We start from the raw sequence: 21,159 nt of genomic DNA, 5'->3' as shown, positions 1-21,159 counted from the left end.
CAAGTTCAGAACAGAATAGTGTAATCCCATTTGCATTATCAAGACAGATGTGTATATCGTCCACAGAAGAGAAAAATATTTGAAAAGATATGCCTTATACTGTTATGAGTTATCTTAGGGAAGCAGATGGGAATGGTTTTGTTATGATGGGTACATGTCATTTTGATAAAACAATTCTTTTTCAGTGACACTTTCTATTCAAGTGTCGCATGCACACAGGTGTATGAGTCATGAGCAGCGCAGGGGCGGTCAGAGTGCGCCTGTGGGTGAAACCACCGCCAGGCGGGATCCTAAATTCCATCACATCTCTCCCAACCAGGTTTCCCTCTCTCCGAAAGCCACCACTAGCCTAACTGCCAAAAACTACTTCAGAAAACAATACCTGAGCGTTAGGTCTGGGCTGTCAGAGCCCAGGGCATGTGGGCAGAAGTGGGAAACGGTAACTCAGTAGCCCCCAGCACATCCCGATGTAAGTCCCCACCCCCACCAGCCCCGGCTGTGCTGCTCACACTGGTCCATGAACACCCCTGGGGGCACATTCCCGGTAGAGACCCCGGAGAAACAAGGCCATTTCCTATGGCTAGGGAGTAATAAATATATTACACACACACAAATCATGGAGTATGAAACTTGTATAAAAATTTAAAGCAGGAAACTTCAAAGAAATGTGGGGATTGTAGCAGGTGCTTCAGAATCACAGCCCTGGAGAGGTGCGTCTGTTTTAAGGGCTCAACAGGTAGAAAAATCGTGGCCAAGATAGACCAGTGGAGCCTGGAGGATTCGTGCAGCTGTCTGGTCAGCAAATTTTCTTCACTGTCCATCACAGACTCAGCACAGTCTCTCCATCTGTCCTTTTAGGAATTCTCCAGAAGAAAAACAGAGGCGAAGCTCTGCTCTTGAAAAACTTCAATTAAAGAAGCTTCATTGAGTATTCATGAGCCTCACACAGCGCTAGGTGCTGTACCAGACGTAAGTGCCTCATTTAATCCTCACATAAACCAAGTATTAGGTTGAGTTTATAGGAGGAAACGAGACTCAAAGAGGTAGGTAGTCAAAAGATATAGAACTGGTAGGAAACAGAGCCGGGATTCAACCCTGGGTCAGCGTGGCTCCAAACCCAAGCCCTTTCCACCATGTCCCCAGCCCCTGGTGTCCAGAACTGATCCCATCTCTCCTCCTCCACCTGTTGATGGTCTGGCTTCCTGCTTTTCTAAGACTCCAGTTTCACAAAGCAAATGAGCTCCCTCCCCTAACCTGGAGCGCTGCCTGTGGAATCTGACACCATGGAATCCTGGCTCCCCCCAGAACGAGGCGGTCCCCCAAAGGAAGGAAGGAAAAGAGGGGCCTGGGAAAGCCAGGTGTAACTGTGGAAGAGAGCCTGACCTCAGGAAACGGGTCTAAGGCATAATCACTCAAGCCCTGGGGACAAATTCTAGCCAGCAGAGTGTCCCTCTCTGGCTTCTGAAACTCTCCATCCCTGAAGAAGGCAGCATGGAAACAGAAGGGGATGCAACAGGAAGCCAGAGCCCCTTCCTTTGAGAAGAGGTGGTCAGTGAACAGGAGTTTAGGGGTAAGGAGCTGAAAAGGGAAAGCTCTTTGTAGCAGGGACTGAAACAGTTGGGGACTCTCTGGTACCACAGCACAGGTGCGGACAGCTGCCCAAGTAACAGGAGCTCTCTGTGGTGATGTGTGAACCACACAGACATGCCCCCCTCCCACCCTACATGCCGCACACTCTTTGTTCCTAGAAACAGCCTTCACCTCTCAGACCACGGAAGTGGACACGTGGCCTGCGCTGTTCTCTGCCTGGGGTGCAAGCCAGTCTGCACAGAAGCAGCAGAGATCACAGCAAGGGCCGGGCAGGAAAGATACCAAGAAAAAAGAGAAGGGGAGACTTGAAGAGATAAGGAACAGTATTGAAACAGGAAGAAGAAAGCAAAGGAGAGTCAGAGAGAGAGGGAAGGAGAGAGGGGAAGTGGGAGGGGGAGGGGCAGGGAGATTAGGGGAGGGGGAGAGGGATATCTCACTATATTTGGAACCCCTGATCTGGGTGTTCCTAAGGCCAGTCACATGTTCCAAAGCACGGTTATGTTACTTAATGCATTCTGCCTTTTGGCTTACGGCATTCCAAATTAGATTCGATCATTTATAGTCCAAAGCGTTACTATTCCAATTGTACATAAAGTAACTTAAAAAATCTGTAAAAGTGCCTCCAAAATCACATTAATGTCCGAAAAAGTAAGGGAACCAAAGTTATTTTTCAAGTTCAAGGAATGGGTCTTTTTCAAAGAAGCCATTCAAATGGAAGTATTTATTTATTTTTATAAATGTTTTCTCTACCAGTTTATCTCTAATTGCACTTAAGAAACAGAACAAAGCCCCGTATTTAACCTTGTGCCGAGTCAGAAGAACAGCCATTCCTTGTTTCTTGTTAGTGCAGGTGGAGTATCCCTTATCCAAAATGTCTGAGAGCAGAAGTGTTTCAGACTTTGGAATTTTTTGGCTTTGGGAATATTTAATTTTATTTACTGGTTGAGCATCCCGAATCTGAAAATCTGAAATCCGAAATGCTCCAATGAGCATTTGCTCTGTCACGTCAGCACTCAGAAAGTTTTACATGTTCGGATTTGGGATGCTCAGCCTGTTCCATTAAATTATATTCTCTTGGTATAAAAATATTTTTTAAAAAATCCCAAACTAACACATAAACAAGCTGCCACATGTATCAACATATACTTATAAATACAAACATGGCCAATACACAGACACCAAATAAAACAGGGATATTTTTGGGTGGCTTAATCATGAATGGCAGCAGGCATTGCAAGAAGAAAGTTCTCAGAACGTGATAAATCTTCGTTTTTAGCACAGGATAAACCTTTCATTTCATGGTGCACATTTCACAATATTAAATAGACAACAACCACCTGGTTTACTTGATTAAAATCCGGAGAAAAAGGATAATGTTTACAGGGAGCAACAACTTACAACAGCACCCTGGGGCTATGTTGGCAGATGCCCAGCTTCAAAGTCCAATCCATAAGGCGTGGGGACAGGTTATCAATTCTTTACCTCCGTGTGCAAGAATTTACGTGGGACTTTAAAAATGTGCATTCCATTGCTGGTGCTTAATATCCTAATGATGATCAATCTGGGGGAGATGTGCTCCTTCCCAATCACACGTAGGATCACGTCCACGTTCAATGAAATGGTCGTCCTCTTCTATGTCTCGATTTCAGGTGACCAGCTGAACGACGGAGCTTTTTCCTTTCTTGTCGATGTAGTTTCTCGGCCTCCTGTTGCTTCTTCTGCTGTTCAGACTAAAAGGGAAAATTAAATGAGTACAAGGAAAGAGATAGAAAATTCCAGTATTGTTTTCCTGGTGATGGCAACAGTACTACTACCAATCTCGGGCTTGCTGCTCGGAGAAATGCTACCCACAGGCCCCAGGGCACATGGTCGGGCCACCTGGACTCTGCTGTGACAAATGCTGCCCTGGCAGAAACAGGAGGACAAAGACCAACTTTCATCATCACTGTAAAAGCAGAAATTCTAAACCCCTGGGCAAGCAGGGGAGAGGTGCCGTGACAGACCAGTCTGACTACAAAGGAGGAGACTGGTTTTTCAACCAACACGCCGACTCCTGGGCTCCAGCGATACTGCTACCTCAGCCTCCTGAGTAGCTGGGGCTACAGGCACACGCCACCACACCTGGCTTAGTTTTTAAAACACATTGATGGTTTTGAAAATACAAACTCCTGAACGTGAAGCTCAAAAGAAACCCTTAGCTGGAGGAACTGCACAGACGTTCAGCTGAGAAAGCGCTGTCAGGGGCCTGCGTGTAAAAAGCTGAAACCGATCCTGATGGACGTCTATGGAACCTGCTTCACGGCCGTCGTATATTTCGACACACCTACAAATATTCATTTGTGTTTTACTCTTGAAGAAAAAGTCTCCACATGCACACCCCGCTCCCCCTCGTGGGTATTACCCAATCTTTTTAAAAATAAAGACTTGGGGGTGAAGAATAGTGGGAAAGGAAAGCAATTTGTAATGCCAAAGAAGGATGAATTCCTCCTCTAGGAGGCTCTTCAACTGAGTTTCTGAATAATTATTTAAGTTCCCTTTCTGACTATTATCATTTTCTCCAAGTGCCTTCTCAAAGTAACCCTGGATATCCCTCCGCGGCACACTGCCAGCTCCGCCACCGCTCCCTGTCCGGGGCTCCCAGCCTGTCCTCGCCCGGCCCGCGGTCCTTCCCGATCCGGTTGCTGGGCAGCTGCCCGAGTGATCCCCGCCCCTTCTCTGCTACCCCCCAGAACACTCCCCATGCAACCGCCACAAGGATTTTTAAAAATAAAAATGCTATGTCAGTTCAGTCCTCCGCTTACTAAAACTGTGCCAAGTTGGGTTCCTTCCCAAACACTCTCACGGTCCTCTGTCCTCCTTTGGAGCACTTCCCACAGTTCTGATGATGTAATTAGACGTCTATAATTTGTACCCACTATCTCTCTTTCTCTCTCAATAGACTGAGAACTGTGGTGGCAGGAAGCACGTCTGTCCCCAGCATGCTGCACAGAGCAGGCATTCAACACGCGTGTATTAATGAAAAACTTAGAGGGGAACGACACACCCCCCACCCCCCAGCCGACCAAATGACATCATCAAGGTCTGTGTAGAGTGAACCAATACTGGTTGTTTAATATTTGGTTTCTTCATGTTACCAAGGATCCCTTAAAAAGTGTTTCTTTGCGTAATTTTGGAAAATGATATGCTAAATTAAGATTAAAAGGGCGCCCTGGAGCTTTTAAGTTGAAGTACTTCAGTGAGCCTTCAATATGGACATCCGTCCCAGGTATTTCCCTTGCCTGTCTGATGGCAAAAGCCATCTTCCCTGGTCTTTATGTACACCTCCTGGCACAATTTGGGAAGCTCTGTCAGGCCTTCTTCCAAGGCAGGAGCTCCCGCTCTGCAAACAAACTTCCAGGCAGAGAAAGCACCACCATTAGCCTCTCTCCAAAGGTTGCATTTGGAAGACCTGCCACCGTCTGACTGGTTCATTACAATTTATAGGCCCATTAGCTCTTCTCCAAGTCCCTCCTGCCTGCCTCCTTGCTGTCCTTACTCCTGGCCACCTTTACTACAGTCTACAGCAACCCCGTCACAGAGGCGGGGGACAGATGCAAGCTAGTACACTGCGTCAGCAACAGCCTCGATGAGGAACTGTATTCAATGGTATTTTAAAATCAGATTTGGGACCTAATCCAGTTTTACCAGTATATGATTTTAAATAATATTAAAGCATAGATATTTTTCCCCTGTGAATTTTATTGAAATTTTATTAATAGAAGGTACACAGGAAAATACAGGAAAAACTCAAGATTTTACCTGAATATAACACACAGTATAAAAACAAATTTCTATAAACAAATAAATAAGTCCCTAAATAAGTAAAACTTATTTAAAACTTACTCAAGTAAAACTGAGATTTATTAAGTAAAAGTCTGTTAGTCAAGTGATAAAATACATAAACCAAACATTAACTGAGACATTCCCCAAAACAGTTTCAAAGCCTCTGCTTGATTCAGCTATACGGCCATTTTAAGCCGTATAGTGCTTTTTCTTTAAACAAAAATACAACTTCAGAGCCTTCTTATTTTCATTTTACCACAAATTATAAACTGATATTCAATCAGTACCTTGCAATTTAAAAATCAGCGCGAAGAGGCGTGTACTTTCGCATGACTGCGGAGCAGACGCCCACCCCTAGCAGGGAGAGGGGCTCTCGGGCTGAGGCAGTCACCAGGCTGCAACCTAGCGACCCCTCAGTGCTGTGTGCTCCTGCCTCACACTTGACAGTGCTTGGATTTCAGAGGGAATCCAGGAATGTTTTAAGGTACTCAGAGAATTTATAAGAAACTAGAAATAGGCATACTAAGTTACTCTGAATGCATATCCAGTTTTGGCTTATTTAAATGATAAATTTAAGAGTGCACATTTGCTCTAAACAGAGACAGATTTAACTGAAAAGCTTTCTGCACTAAGAATAAAAAAATTTGTGTCATTTGACAAGCCTCCTGGATGCAGGTAGGGAAAATTTTTGAAGAATCAGAGATGAATGGGCAAAGGATGTGAATAAATATTTCTCCAAAGAAGATATCCAAATGTTATGTGATAAGCACATGACGAGATGCTCAACATTAGGGAACTGCAAATCAGAACCATAATGAAATACCACTTTACAGCCACCAGAATAGCTATAATAAAAAAGACAAACAATAACAAGTGTTGGTGAGAATGTAGAAAGATTGAAACCTTCAAACACTGCTGGTGGGAATATAAAATGGTGCCTCTGCTTTGGAAAATAGTCTGACAGTTCCTTAAAAAGTTAAACAGTTACCATAGGACCCAGCAATTCTACTTTCAGGTATATACCCAAGAGAAAGGAAAGTATATGTGCATGCAAAAACTCACACATGAATTTTCATGCAGTGTTATTCTTATTAGTGCCCCCACAAAAGGAAACAATGCAAGTGTCCATCAGCAAATGAACAGATAAACAAAATACAGTCTATATCCATACAATGGAGTATTATTGAGCCATAAGAAAGAATGTGGTTCGGAACACGAATAAACCTTGAAAACATGTTAAGTGAACAAAGCTAGTTGCAAAAGAAAACACATTGTATGACCCCCTTTATATCAAATGACCAGAATAGGCAAAACTATAGAGACAGAAAGCAGATTAGTGGCTGCCAGGGGATAGGAGGATAGGAGTAGCAGATGACTCCTTACGGATACAGGGGTTTTTCTTCAGGTGATGAAAATATTCTGGAATTAATGTGATGGTTATACCTCTTAATGAATATACTAAAATCTGAATTGCATACTTTAAAAGGGTGAACTTTATGGTATGTGAATTATATCTCAATTTAAAAAAGGAATCAGAGATGAAATCTGTGTCATTCTTTTTTACCTGGTGACTATACTGAAGAGGATCAATTGTGAACAAGAGAAAAATTTTTTGCAAAATAAAACCATACTGTTTGACTCATTAGTTAATAACAAATATTTAAGTAGCTTATTCCTCTTACAATGTGCAATAGGCATTATTACAGGTAGTTAAAGAAATGGGTATTATAAATCTGCAGTCCCCAGCCCCCGATCTGCAGCCACCACACACTCCTTGCCCCGTTCCGTGGAAAAATTGCCTTCCATGAAACTTACGAACCGGGGGGCCACATAGCGGGAGATGAGCAGCAGGCGAGTGAGTGAAGCTTCATCTGTATTTATAGCTGCTCCCCATTGCTCGCATCACTGCCTGACCCCCACAACCCCCGCCTCCTGCCCTCCACCCCGGAAAAATTGTCTTCCACGAAACTGGTTCCTGGTACCAAAAACGTTGGGGACCACTGTTATAAATCAATTTAGAATAGGATGACCACTGGCAGAATAATTTGCCTTCCTGAAAGAATAGGGTCTGGGCAAGCTGGGTATGACTGTCATGAGGTATTAGAACTTGCTGATTTCTGGCTTCCGAGTCCATATAAGCATGAGATATTCTTTTCTACCCTTAGATGGTCAGGATTTTTGCTTTACAGGGCCGTACCTCAGGCCACACAGTGACCCAGAAACCACAACTGCTGGTTTATCAACAGTAGAGCCAACTCTAGGGTCACTGAGGCCCTGCCTGCCTGGGGACACCAATAACATTCCTGGCTCTGCTTTGGTCAAGCACTGTACTCCCAACCCAGCAGGGGCTCAGGCTGCAGGGAAGATGCTAGAAGAGGGAACACAGCATCCTCAAAAGGAGAAAAGCTTGGAAAGGCAACTCTGAGGCTAGACACACGTACAACACTAATTGAAAGCCTATTTTTCTTTTGTGAATTAAAAAACAACTTACCTTCTTTAACGTGAATGTCAATTGTTTGCTGCCAACAGTGGTGTCTGATACACTCAATGTACCATTTTTTGCTTCAATTTTCAAACGATCTTCAAGGGTTTTGCTGTAGAAAATTTAAAAGAATAACATGAGTTAGTATTATGTTTTAATCTAACCATTTGAAACAAGTTTTTTTTTTTTTTTGAGACAGAGTCTCACTCTGTTCCCCCAGGTAGAATGCGGTGGCAATCATCATAGCTCACTGCAGCCTCAAACTCCTGGGCTCAAGCAATCTTCCTGCCTCAGTGTCCCGAGTAGTTGGGACTATACGAATGTGCCATGACACCCGGCTAATTTTTCTATTTTTAGTAGAGATGGGGTCTCGCTCTTGCTCGGGCTGGTCTTGAACTCCTGAGCTCAAGTGATCCTCCCACCTTGGCCTCTCAGAGTGCTAGGATTACAGCTGTGGGCCACTACACCTGGCCTGAAATAAGTTTTAAATATTAGTAGAAATGATCACATGAAGAAAAACTGTTTACATGTGTGGTAAACAGAAAATACTCCTCTAACACAAAGAACGAGGTGCACTCAAGTAGTCATTACTCATACTCAATAGACATACTGCAAAAACAATGACTGGCAAAAATACCCACTAATTTAACATTTTAAGTGGCAGTACCAAAGATTTTGATAGTTGCTATTTATCTTTCTAAATCATATTTCTGAAGGCAAATGCTAGAAGCAATATGTTTCTGAAGCCTGTCATTCATCGTAATGGTCAGTGGCATTTATGGTTCTAAAGCATTTTATATTTAAGCTATGTACAAGTTAGGTACGTGAGTATTTTAGCAATTCATCCACCTTCTACAAAGGAATGAACACAAATTAAGTCCTGGTCAAGCCACAAAGAGCTACGATAATTCTGATTTTTCCTTCACTCAGCCTTAACTCTGTTGACTGCAAGTCACTATCCCACAGTAAGAACAACCTGAAACATGAATCCATCTGATTACACTGAGAGGAAACAAAAGCAACTACATACTTCGGTTAAATTCTAACTGATTCAGCCCTAGTCACTGCTATCTCGCCAGGTGTCTTTCCCTCTAATTTCTTACTTGAATTACTCTTTCTGACATACTTTATCTCAAATTTATATCCATTTCTTTCTTTTTTTGAGAGAGGGTCTTGCTCTGTCTCCCAGGCTAGAGTGCAGTGGCATCATTATAGCTCACTGCAACCTCAAACTTTTGGGCTCAAGTGATTCTCCTGCCTCAGCCTCCCGAGTAGCTGGGACTATAGGCACTCACCACCACACCCAGCTGATTTTTCTATTTTTTGTAGAGAAGGGGTCTTGCTCTTGCTTAGGCTGGTCTTGAACTCCTGGGTTCAATCAATCCTCCCACCTTGGCCTCCCAGATTGCTAGGATTATAGGTATGAGCCACTGTACCTGGCCCATTTCATTCTTTGATCATACTTTTCTAGGGTCTCTTTATCTAATCTGTGTCTATTTAGTAGTTTGCTGTGCCCTGCAATTCATTATCATCTGTATAATTAACACAATCTTGCCCCTGCTTTCCAATAATTTGAATTTTGTATCAGTTAGATAATAATTCATTGCATGTTGTTATAATGTTTTATTATAGATTAGAACTTTGGCCCTTTTTGTTAACTTGGTTTAGAGGTAAATAAACTGAATTAAGCCTAAAGGTATATACTTTCAGTAAGTTTACATAGTTACTCTAACTTGTCTAGAAATAGCTAAAGCAACAGATTTATAGCCCTGTGGTGAGACTGAGAGGGAAGAAAAAAAGAAAGAATATGATTGTCTCTTACATTCTGTTCCCTTCTCAAAAAAAAAGAGTACTTCCATCTTCTACTCTCCTTGTATTACACCAAGACAAATTCAGTGTACTCTTTTAAAGTTAGTACTAAATAATCTGACTGAAGAAAAAGGATAAATTGTGTGAAAGGATCTTCTTTTCCCTGAAATATGATTTTTATAAGTAATTACTGAGTAGAACATAGCTCCTAAATGATCCCTAAGACAAAGTGATGCTCCTTTGAACTTCTGAAGCTCATGTTTGATGTTCACAGCATGAGAGATTTATCTCCACTTCATAACTACTGGTAATGTGCTAAATAAATATACCTTCTTTATATAATTTGAGACATAAAGTGGTTAGCATAAAAGTGGCACTCTTTTCTAAGCAATAATGTTATTAAGAAGCACTTTTAAAGTACTTTCCATCTTCAAAGTTCTTTACAGACCAACTAATTAATCCTTTTAACATCCCTGAGACAGAAGTATTTATCCTCCATAGATGGCAAAAGGGGAGGCAGGGTGTTAAATGACCTGCCTCAGGCCACATAAGGATTCAAGTCTAAAACCAGGATTCCAATTTAAGAATTTTTGGGTTCCAGGCAGGTGTCAGACCATACTTGACTTAGAAAGTTTTGTTCAGGAAACTTGTCCATTAAGTATTCTAAATGACAAGCTTCCCCATGACGAATCAAATGAAATTAAGATTTAGTTTAGCTTTTTTAAAAACAAGAATTCAAAAGTGAAATGCAGACTGACTCTAGCCTGTATGTAAGTTATGTTACCCTAAGCAAATTCCTCAACCTGTTCATTTCATTCTTGTTCTTTCCTTTCATAGCTATAAACTTTTAGGTTTTACAGTTAACAGGAATTCTGAATAACTATGGAGCCACTGAGACAAGATGGTACACAGAAAATACTAATTTGTGAAGAAAAAGACTTTTCAAGTAAATTGTGGGAAATTACTACTCTTTTAAGAATGACCTTATTTCCTCCATGATAGGGCATATAAATCCTGGTTTTCTCTCAATGTACTTTCCATGTGCACTTGTAAAAACTTGTTCTGTCTAGGTTACTTGGAAAGACAAGCTGAGTTTGAGAACGAGCCATGGCAGGAGATCAGACATAGACAGGGACTGTGTGTAGAGATTTCTACATTAAAGAAGTTCCACTTCCCTCCCTTTGAAAGTGAGTTTACTGAACATGGCTGCTACCCAGCAGCTCCGCAGCCTGATGCTCGAGTGTGACTGCAGTCAGAGACGACTTAAGAAGCAGACGTTGCCTGAGATCACCTGAAAACTCCTACTGAACAGAAAAGCAAAATGCAGAGAGCCACGTTGCATGTCCCTCTCAGTGTCTTTCCTCCAGGATGCCGGCCTGTGGCAGGGAAGACAGAGGATGGCGGAGCCTCCCTTCCCCTCTCCCCCTCCTGCCCTGTCCTACTTCTCATCTTTTCCCCACCTAGGCTTTAGGTCTGTTGGCCGTGGGGAACTTTCTCAATGATAGCAAAGTTAGGAATCTTAGGGAAAAGTCTAAGTGAGACAAGACAGACCAAAAAAATCCCCAAATTTATGGTGATTGCTAAGAAAATAGATAAACTTTTAAAAAGTTGAAAAGTGAGTGGAATGACTAAGTATAGGATAGAGAGGGCTCTCAAGGAAGAACCTTAATATAAAAAAGAAAAGTAGGCATTCACTGCAGGGGGAAAGATCAAATTAGATATTTATTAGATGCCCCAGGAAAGTTGATCAACTTACTTCTTTGAGGTTTTAAAGCATATCCACATGTACACTTCTTTAAACAGAAATAGTAAATATTTAATTAGAAATAATGCTCCTCAAAGAGTTTTTTTAATCACTTTGCATGGAAGGGGAAGTAGGAGAGTGAAAGATAATATACATAAAGGTATGTGCTTTAGTATAGAATTTAGAAGAAATTAACTCTAATTAAAATAAAGGAGTCGCCCTTCCATAGTCTATGCCAAAAGGAATACAAAGAAAATGGAAAAAAGAATCCACAGATAAATGAATTTTAAGTATTTTTAAAATTTAATTTTAAGCACTTTGTTTTAAATAACTAACTTTGACAAATATTTACATATACTGTGAAGGTTATTTAAAACTTTAATGCTCTCAGTTTGTATATGTTGCTTCAAAGGCCCTATTTCAGGAGAGAGAAAAATTCAAGCAACTGTGAAATCTGATACTTCATCTATCAGCAAAACTAGGATTTAGAAAGATTCCTAACACCCACTGCTGATGCAAATGTGGGGAAATAGGCGCTCTGGTCAGAGTGCAAAGTGCTCAAGCCCTTTTGGAGGGCAAGTTAACACACCCGTTGATCCAGCCAATTCCTTTACTAGGAGTATATTCTAAAGAAATGCTTGTACATTTGTACACATTTGTACTGTGAAAAAGGTAAGAGAAAAACAAGAAACAAACTTAACATGCACAATTGGGGGAATAGTTACATGAATTATTGTATATCCACCTTATGAAATATTTATGCAGCCATAGGTAGACCTACTGTGCATACAAAGAAAAACTTCCATGACTGACTATTAAATGAAAAGAGCAAGTTAAGCAATGTGATTAGTATGATCCATTCATGTTAAAGTTTAGGTATGTGAGTACGGACACATACAGGACAGAACACACGTCTAAAAGGCCAGGTGCACGCACAGCCACGAGCTGAGGAAGGGAATGTGGGCCTGGACACCTAAGCATTGCAATGACATGACTATACATCATGGAGCACATAGTACTTGAGAAATAAAAGATTCTACTTTTCTAAAGTGTATGTGTGGACTTAAATTACTTTTGAAATTAGATTTTTAAAATGTTTGTATTAAAACACAGCTGCATTACTTCAGCTCTTATCCACTATTGGTGAAGAGTAAAACTATGTCGTATTAATTCACAAAGTGGATAATGTTGTAGACATGATAAGAACCCACAAGAGCTACTAAACTGCTGGTGAAGAAGATGAGTTCCTCAAAGGCAGGAGCTGTCTTAAAAATCTTTGAATTTCCAGGACCTACCACAGGGTAGGCACTTCAAAGGACGCTTTCATAACGTGAACTGCAGGGGCCACCCAGCAGCTAGTATTTATTACCCAAGAAGAGAAGATATTTTTGTCTGCTGAAATTTAGAGAGTTCTCATTCTAAGGACTCTTTTCCTCCACTGTTCACCAACACAGACACCTCCAACACTGTGCCTTGCGGGCCACGCTGCCTCAGATACCAGCAGAGGCTGACGTGCCTAGACGCCTGAGGCCAGCAAGCATGAACATCCCGATCTTTCTACCTATAAACATAATTATTTGCATGCATCCTGACTTTCTTCTCTCAGGTCTTTGAAGGTGTGTACCTCGTCCTTTCTGAGGCTATTTCCTTAGCTTGTCTCCGGACCCCACTGCCACGTGATTCCTTACCAAATTGTACTTTGTCAACTGACTCAATTCTCCCATTTCCTTACTGTCCTCTTTCTGCAGTTCATTCCTCTCTGCCTCGTAACAAATCATATCTCTAAAGCCCAAAAAACCTTTCCCATCAAGTTATTGGAATCAACCACTTCCTTTCACTGCAGAACTTCTTAAAAGAACCATCTACACTAGTTGTTCACAATATTTTTTATCTCCTATTCAATCATCTATCTATTACAGTCAGACATTTGGTCGGACTGTCTGGGAAACTAGTTCCAATAAGACAATCCTCACATTGGCCTTTTTCCAACCTTCAGGCCTGGACCTCTCTGCTCCCGTGGATGCTGGCACCACTCCATTCTCTGAGACCCTCTCCATGTTTGGCTCTTTCCGGTCCCCCCGCAGCCCAACTCTGACAACTCTGTAGCATTTTGACTACCCATCTTCTCCTGTGCCTGTCCTTTAATTCAGAATTCTTAGCCCTAGGTGATCAGCAGATCTGTGACATTTCTAAAATTCTGTGCATCACTTCGTAGGCATTTGTATTTTTCTAAAGAGAGGTATATGGTTTTTATTCAAAGACTCAAGAAAGATATTTTTCTCCATGGTTCCATTCTTAGTCCTCACCTTACTTTACACAATCATGGTAAATCTCTTTTTATTCCATGGTTTCAGCTACTCAATAAAAGCTGGTATCTCTCAGAGCCACATCTCCGGCCTCCTCTTCATGGGCCCCAGGCGGCATGCCATTGGTCTACCGAACATGACCAAGATGACATGTAGGCTCCTGATTTAATGTGCTCAAAATGCAGCTCATTACTTTTAGCCTTAAACCTGTTTTTCACTCTGTATTTTTACCTCCAACATTGCTAAACATCTAAACATCATCCCTGATTGTCCCTTTCTCCCTATGAGATTGCTAGCCACCATTTTCCTTTCTCACTCTTAGGCCAGTGGATAGTTTGGCTCCAAGTCTGCCTGCCTCTCTCCACCCGTGCTGTCCAGCCTCCCAGCCCTTTGACCTGGGCTACTGCAACCGCTTGTGAGCTGGTCTCTGGGTGTCCAGTTTCGCCCCACATTGTCTTCCTAAAATGGAGATGTTTTGTTAATAGGTTTCTGAGAAATAGGGACTTTTAATGCCTATGTGTTTTTATTTTTATTTTTTACAACAAACATACTACTTTTATTATAAAAGTATTTGCAATATTGGGGGAGAGGTTGGAATAGATTTGATAGTGTTAATCTTAGCTTTAAAATCTTCTGTGGCTTTTGGTGCTTGGTTGGGGGATGCACCTCTCAAGCCACGCCTGCCACTGTCCCCGCTGTAGAAGAGCACACCCCTACCCCACGGCCTTCCTCCTGTGCTCACACCGCACCTCTGCCAAGAGCGCCGTCCTTCCCACTCTGCTCTCAGTGCTCAGCTCTGCATCTTTCCAATGACCAGTTTTCAGATGACCCCTACGAAAACTGCCTTAAATTCCCCGCAATGAGCCCCTGCCTTCTTATGCTCCTTTCCCACAAGTGCTGCAGGCACGTGGGCTGCGCCTTTCCCTCCCAAACCTGGGGTCTAGAATGGCACTCTCCTCACACCAGGCACTCAGTGCATGCTCGATGAATGAATGGGTGGGGGGAGAGATGATAAGTGGAAGAATAAATTCACAAATAAAGTTAGCATACTGTAAAGCTTAAAAACACATGTTGACAGACACACGTTTATCTAAAGCCACGTGACCATGCCAAGCAAAGAGGACAACTCACTCAAGTATTATGCTTCCATTTACTATTTACTTTTCCCTTCACAGAAACAGTTTTAAAGCTGGGCAAGTCCAAGTGAACATTTAAACATAATACACTCAATTTTGATGTTGTCTTTTGTTGACTGCTTTGTGGTAACTTGCAGAACAAACATAAGGAGTCACTTTAGTTCTCTCAAGGATAATGGTTCAATGCTTTATTAACTAATATTAAGATATTGCAAGTTCAGGATTTGCCAAAATAATCTAGTCATGACTGGAATACGCAGTTTATGCCAAAATGCTAGCAAACTGTAGGCTATTCATACCAAAGGGTTATTATTTTAAACAACTGGATTCTTATTTTAAGCTCACATAAGTATTATCACTTATATAGTTCTTCTCAAAAAGTATGATTAACTTAGTGGTGTTTAAACTCAGAATATTTAACTGCAGTGTATTAGCTGCTACTGTTTATTCTTAAATATAAATTTTTATCCCTTCTGTTTCATACTTCCATATGCTACTACAGCCTTCAGGCAGAAGGAAGAATGTTAGTGAGATTAGTCAGACCTCCCAGCCCCAAACCATGGCCTCCTATTACCATGGTTACACTCAAAGCAACTGCTCCCAGATTTTCTTGATCAATGGGCTATGGAGGAAATGAGTTCTTTATCAGCAGACCTTGAAGGAGTAACTTCCTGAGTTGACTGACGTGTAGTCATAGCAGAGAAGATTCACACTTTCAACAAGTATTTATCAAGTACCTACTCTGTTCCAAGTACTTTTTCAGGAGCTAAAGTAGCAAATAAAGTAAGACAAAAACAGCAGATACTCTAACAAAAAAATTCATTCCACAGAACCAGAACACTGGAAACAAGCAGACTTCTCTCTACTTCTGAGTAGGACTCCGAATAAAATATCTAAGAATATGAGCAGTATAAAAAGTGAGATGGCACACACTGCTGTTGGGAAAGGAAAATCATGCCACCTCTTTGGAAACAGCCAGTTTGCAAGTTTCTGAAAAGGCTGACCAGCAATTCCCTCCTAGGTATGTAGTCAGAATAAATGAAAACACATGCCTAGGCAAAAATGTATAAACAAATGTTCATAGCAGCATTATTCATAATAGACAAAAAGTAGAAACAATCCAGATGTCCATCAACTGATAAATGGATAAGTCCACTGTGGTATCTCCATACACTGGAACATTATTTGGCAATAAAAACAAATAAAATAGGTTGGTCTGAGTGCAGGATGTTTATAACTAATTGATCACAACCAGTTACAGATTCCTTTGTTCCTTCTCCCCTCCCACTGCTGAGGAGAGGAGAGGGAGAGGAGAGGAGAGGGAGAGGAGAGGAGAGGGAGAGGAGAGGAGAGGGAGAGGAGAGGAGAGGGAGAGGAGAGGAGAGGGAGAGGAGAGGAGAGGGAGAGGGGAGGAGAGGGAGAGGAGAGGAGAGGGAGAGGGGAGGGGAGGGAGAGGAGAGGGGAGGGAGAGGAGAGGAGAGGGAGGGGAGAGGAGAGGGGAGGGGAGGGGAGGGGAGGGGAGGGGAGGGGAGGGGAGGAGAGGGGAAGGGAAGGGAAGAGAAGGGAAAGGAAGGGAGGGAAAGAAAAGAAAGAAGAGAAAAGAAAAAGAAAAGACAAGACAAGACAAGACAAGGTATAGGCAAGGCAGGGCAAGGCAAGGCAGGAAGAGAAGAGAGGAGAGAGGAGGGAGGAGAGAGGAGGGAGGAGGGAGGAGGGAGAAGGAAGGAGGGAGGAGGGAGGAGAGAGGAGAGAAAAGAGAAAAGAGAAAAGAAAAAACATAATTATCCCTCAGTATCTGCGAGGGATTGATTCCAGGACCTCTGCTGGATACCAAAATCCATGGATGCTCAAGTCCCTTATATAAAATGGTGTAGTATTTCCATATAACCTGCACTCATCCTCCCATATACTTTAAAACATCCCTAGATTACTTTTACTATCTAATACAATGTACATGCTTGTAAATAGTTGTTGTACTGTATCGTTTAGGGAATAATGACAAGAAAAAAGTCTGTACTATATATAAAGTCTGTACTTTATATAAAGTCTGTAAATTATAACTGTTCAATACAGTTATAATTTTTTTTTTTTTTTTTTTTTTGAGACGGAGTCTCACTCTGTTGCCCGGGCTAGAGTGAGTGCCGTGGCGTCAGCCTAGCTCACAGCAACCTCAAACTCCTGGGCTTAAGCGATCCTACTGCCTCAGCCTCCCGAGTAGCTGGGACTACAGACATGCGCCACCATGCCCGGCTAATTTTTTGTATTTATATATTTTAGTTGTCCATATAATTTCTTTCTATTTTTAGTAGAGACGGGGTCTCACTCTTGCTCAGGCTGGTCTCGAACTCCTGACCTTGAGCGATCCACCCGCCTCGGCCTCCCAGAGTGCTAGGATTACAGGCGTGAGCCACCGCGCCCGGCCAAATACAGTTATAATTTTAAAAAAAATATTTTCAATCCTTATTGGTTGAATCCATGGATGAGGAACTCATAGATACAGAGGGCCAACTGTACTAATATGTGCTACAATGTGGATAAACATTTGCCAGGTGTGGCAGCTCATGCCTGCAATCCCAGCACTTTGGGAGGCCATGGAGGGAGGATTGCTTGAGGCCAGGAGTTCAAGACTAGCCTGAGCAACACAGTGAAACCACCATCACTTCAAAAAATAGAAAAATCAGCCAGGTGTGGTGATACACACCTGTAGTCCCACCTACTTGGGAGGCTGAAGCAGGAGGATCATTTGAGCCCAGGAATTTGAAGTTGCAGTGAGCTATGCTGATGCCACTGTACTCTAGCTGGAGCAACAGAGTAAGACTCTATCTCAGAAACAAACAAACAAAAAACCCCCGAAACCCCACAAAAAAACAATAACAAAAAACATGGATAAACATTAAAAACCCTGTGCTAAGTAAAAGAAGCCGGACGCAAAAGGCCACACATTGTATAACTCTAATTAGATGTCAGAAGAGGCAAATCTATAGAGAGAGAAAACTAGATTAGTGGTCGCCTTAGGCTGGAAGATGGGGTGGGGTAAATGGAGAGTGGCTGCTAATGATGGGGTTTCTTTTTGGCGTGATCAAAATGTTAGCAAATTGTGGTGATGCCTGCACAACTCTGAGAATATAATAAAAGCCAATAAATTGTACACTATAAGTAGGTGACTTGTATGTTATATGAATTATCTCAAGAAAAGTCATTTTAAAAAAAGTGAGATTGGTAGGTAAAGAAAACATCTTCAAAAGATATCAAGAATATTATAGCTGACTCTTGAACAATAGTTTAAACTGCATGAGTTCACTTATATGCAGACTTTTTTCAATGAAAGTGACATGGAGTATGCCCATCTTTCCTGCCTCCCTTTCCACTTCCCCCACCTCCTCCTCCTCTGCCAGCCCTGAGACAGCAAGACCCACCCCTCCACTTCCTCCTCGTCCTCAGACTACTCAAGGTGAGAACAAGGATGAAGACCTTTATGATGATCCACTTCCACTTAATGAAAAGTAAATATATTTTCTTTTCCTTATGATTTTCTTAATAATATTTCCTTTTCTCTAACTTACTTTACTGTATGACTATAGTAGATAATACACATAACTTATAAAATGTGTTAATTGAAAGTTGACTGTTAAGGCTTCCAGTCAACCACAGGCTATTTGTAGTTAACTTTCTGGGGAGTCAAGTTATACGAGGACTTTTGACTGCTTAGGGGGGCGAGTGTCAGTGCCCCAACCCCCAAGTTGTTCAAGGGTCAACTGTACTAGGCTTCTTTACTCACTAACATCTCTTTTGTTAGTGAATGAGAACCAGAATTTTGAGATGCATCTGGATTCTAAATTGAAGAATTCACTCTTCATCTGGTGTCCCACGTATTCGCTAGAAGCTGGTGAAATAGATGAGTCAGACATATCCCGACTCCAGAAACAATTCAGCTTGTTCACTGATGTCCTCCCGACCTTCTTCCTCCCCCTACTTCTGAAAAAACACCTTGTCTTGAATGGAAAGTGGGGGCTGGAGAAGACAAGGTACAGAAATGGTACTGACCCTAACCTAAGCCCTCATCTGTCCTGCCTGCTCCCCGCCTCCACCCCCAGCCTGCTCCCCTTGGCTCCGCAGATGTTCAAGCTATTCTCTCAAGACATCTCCTGTGACCACCTACCACATTCAAATCTTGCACACCAATACTTTGCCTGGAAATTCTCAAAGCAGAAACTTACATAATTTAGAGCTTATACACAATTTGGACTTGAATACCTAGTTTGCTCCTTACTCAGATGCTTGACAACTGAAAATTGTTGAAATAATATCACTTTTTTTTGTGGAAGGCTGATGGTTTTGGTGGTAAATATTTATGACATAAAATTTACCACTTTAGCCATTTTTACATGGAGAGTTCAACAGCATTAAGTACATTCACATAGTTGTATAACCATCACTACCAACTACCACCAGAACATTTTCACAACTCCAAACTGAAACTGTACCCATTAAACACTAACTCCTTATTCCCTCTCCTCCAGGCCCTGGCAACCACTATGCTACTTCCCATCTCTCTATATCTGACTAATCTAAAACACCACTCTTTTTGTTGCTGAATGATCCCTGGGTCAATGACAAAAAGGCTTAACATTTCTGGCAAATTTTCCAAGTGACTTTTTCAATAATCAGGTAAATTGAGATGGGGTAAACATAACTGAGATCCTAATTTTTAAAAATAACTTTTTGTGATGAGACAAAGAATTTATCATCTCTTAACTACCACTGTCCAAAAAGCTTCAAACCACTGGTCTGTTGGGCACAAAATAAAATAAATATGTATAGGTTAGGGAGCTCCATGGGGAAAAATCCAGGACAACAGAAAAGAGTGTGGCCTTTGCAGTTTCAAAGCGTTCTAAAGTATACTCACCATGCTCACAGGACTACACCTGTATTTTTCTGCATGTAAACTCCACCTCAGCCTGCTGGGTGCTTGCCTTGCACCACCCCCTGCACGGCCTTCCCCGCCCCTTCACTCTTCCACTCCTTCCCTGCAGCCCCCACCATCCAAAGACAACAAAAATGTCATCTTTAGGGCCATGTGCCAACGAGAAGCAGGGGCTCAACCACATGCCAACTAGTCACTAAGGCAGTGCTACTCACTTCATCAGCTTCTGCTTTATGGCAGAATCTTTGAAGCTTCTGAACTCTTCTCCTGCTTTGATCTCATAAAACTGGGGTGTCAGGACTGTCTGCTGGTCCTCCTTGAGTCGTTCCTGCCGCTTCACCTTTTCCTCCTGCTGGATAAGTCTGCGCTGCTTCCTGACCTCTTCAACCCAGTCTTTTTCATCATCTGAACTCTCTGAACTTTCCGCATCACTCGGTTTTCCTTCCAGTTCTTCCTCTTCTTCCTGAAAATAAAAATAGTAAGAAGTGGCTCCTTTCCCCCAACCAAACACTGGCTCATTATTTTCTTTTAAGTAGCATTAGCCATGAGAGTACGTGACAGCTGCTCCATCCCACTGCGCGCACTAGAAGGAATGCCCTTAGTTAAATACAACGTACTCCTAAGCTGAAGGACAATAATATGCAGTTATTACATCTTAAGTAAAATCAAAGATTCTTCTAAATTACACAGAAAACTTAATATTGAAGAAAATAGCAGTAAATTCTAAACAATAAGGAATACATTACTTTTTCACGAAGTTCTTGTTGCTCTAAGAGTCTTAGTTTCTTCTTCCTTTTCTCACTAATTTTTGAAACAAGTGGATTCAAAAGCCTAAATTCTTCACTCTCTTCATCTACTTGGAAGTCAGGGTTCTCAAACATAACTTTAAATCGATCATCGGTGAGAATATTAGGAAGGCTCTACAAGAAAAAGAGGGAAAAGTATGTAAAAATTTAAGATAATATCTGAATAAAATCTGACCACAAAGATGGTTTAAAAAGTTTCATCCTATTATAAATTAATAAGCTGCATCAGGCATAAATTAACAACTCATTATGAAATTTCTTTAGAACCAGTTTCTAGAACTTTCTAATTGCCCCTGGGTTTGTCTCCCACCAACAAAACAAATTCTATTAGTCTACTTTGCAGATGAACTACATTACTTGGTCATCACACACACTGAGCTAAGGATGAGCCTTTTTGGCTAACTTTATGCTTAACACATTAGAAAGAATTTTCTTTAACATATTTAATGCAAAAAACACATTTCAAGAAAATATATCTGAAGCTATGGTGACCTTAAAAAAAAACAACACAAAACGAAACAAAAAAAAAACCCATAATTT

At 41.7% G+C, this 21,159-nt stretch overlaps 1 protein-coding gene across 3 annotated transcripts in view; it reads right to left on the bottom strand.

Annotated features, from left to right (window-relative positions):
* Positions 1-2,344: 2,344 nt before the first annotated feature.
* The window catches only part of NOL10 (nucleolar protein 10), a 104,305-nt gene continuing 85,490 nt past the window's right edge, over positions 2,345-21,159 (bottom strand). For all 3 annotated transcript variants that reach the window (XM_069494186.1, XM_069494188.1, XM_069494187.1), the window contains 4 exons: positions 20,560-20,733; positions 20,029-20,276; positions 7,904-8,006; positions 2,345-3,320 (listed from right to left, as the gene is read on the bottom strand). In XM_069494186.1, coding sequence (XP_069350287.1) covers positions 3,201-3,320; positions 7,904-8,006; positions 20,029-20,276; positions 20,560-20,733 — 645 coding nt within the window. In that variant the 3' untranslated portion in view covers positions 2,345-3,200. The remainder of the gene's footprint in view (positions 3,321-7,903; positions 8,007-20,028; positions 20,277-20,559; positions 20,734-21,159) is intronic.

The sequence above is a fragment of the Eulemur rufifrons genome, chromosome 19 (genome assembly GCF_041146395.1).
Source record: "Eulemur rufifrons isolate Redbay chromosome 19, OSU_ERuf_1, whole genome shotgun sequence".
Lineage (NCBI taxonomy): Eukaryota > Metazoa > Chordata > Mammalia > Primates > Lemuridae > Eulemur > Eulemur rufifrons.
The sequence above is the reverse complement of the archived record's forward strand: the minus strand, read 5'-3'. Positions and strand labels throughout refer to the sequence as shown.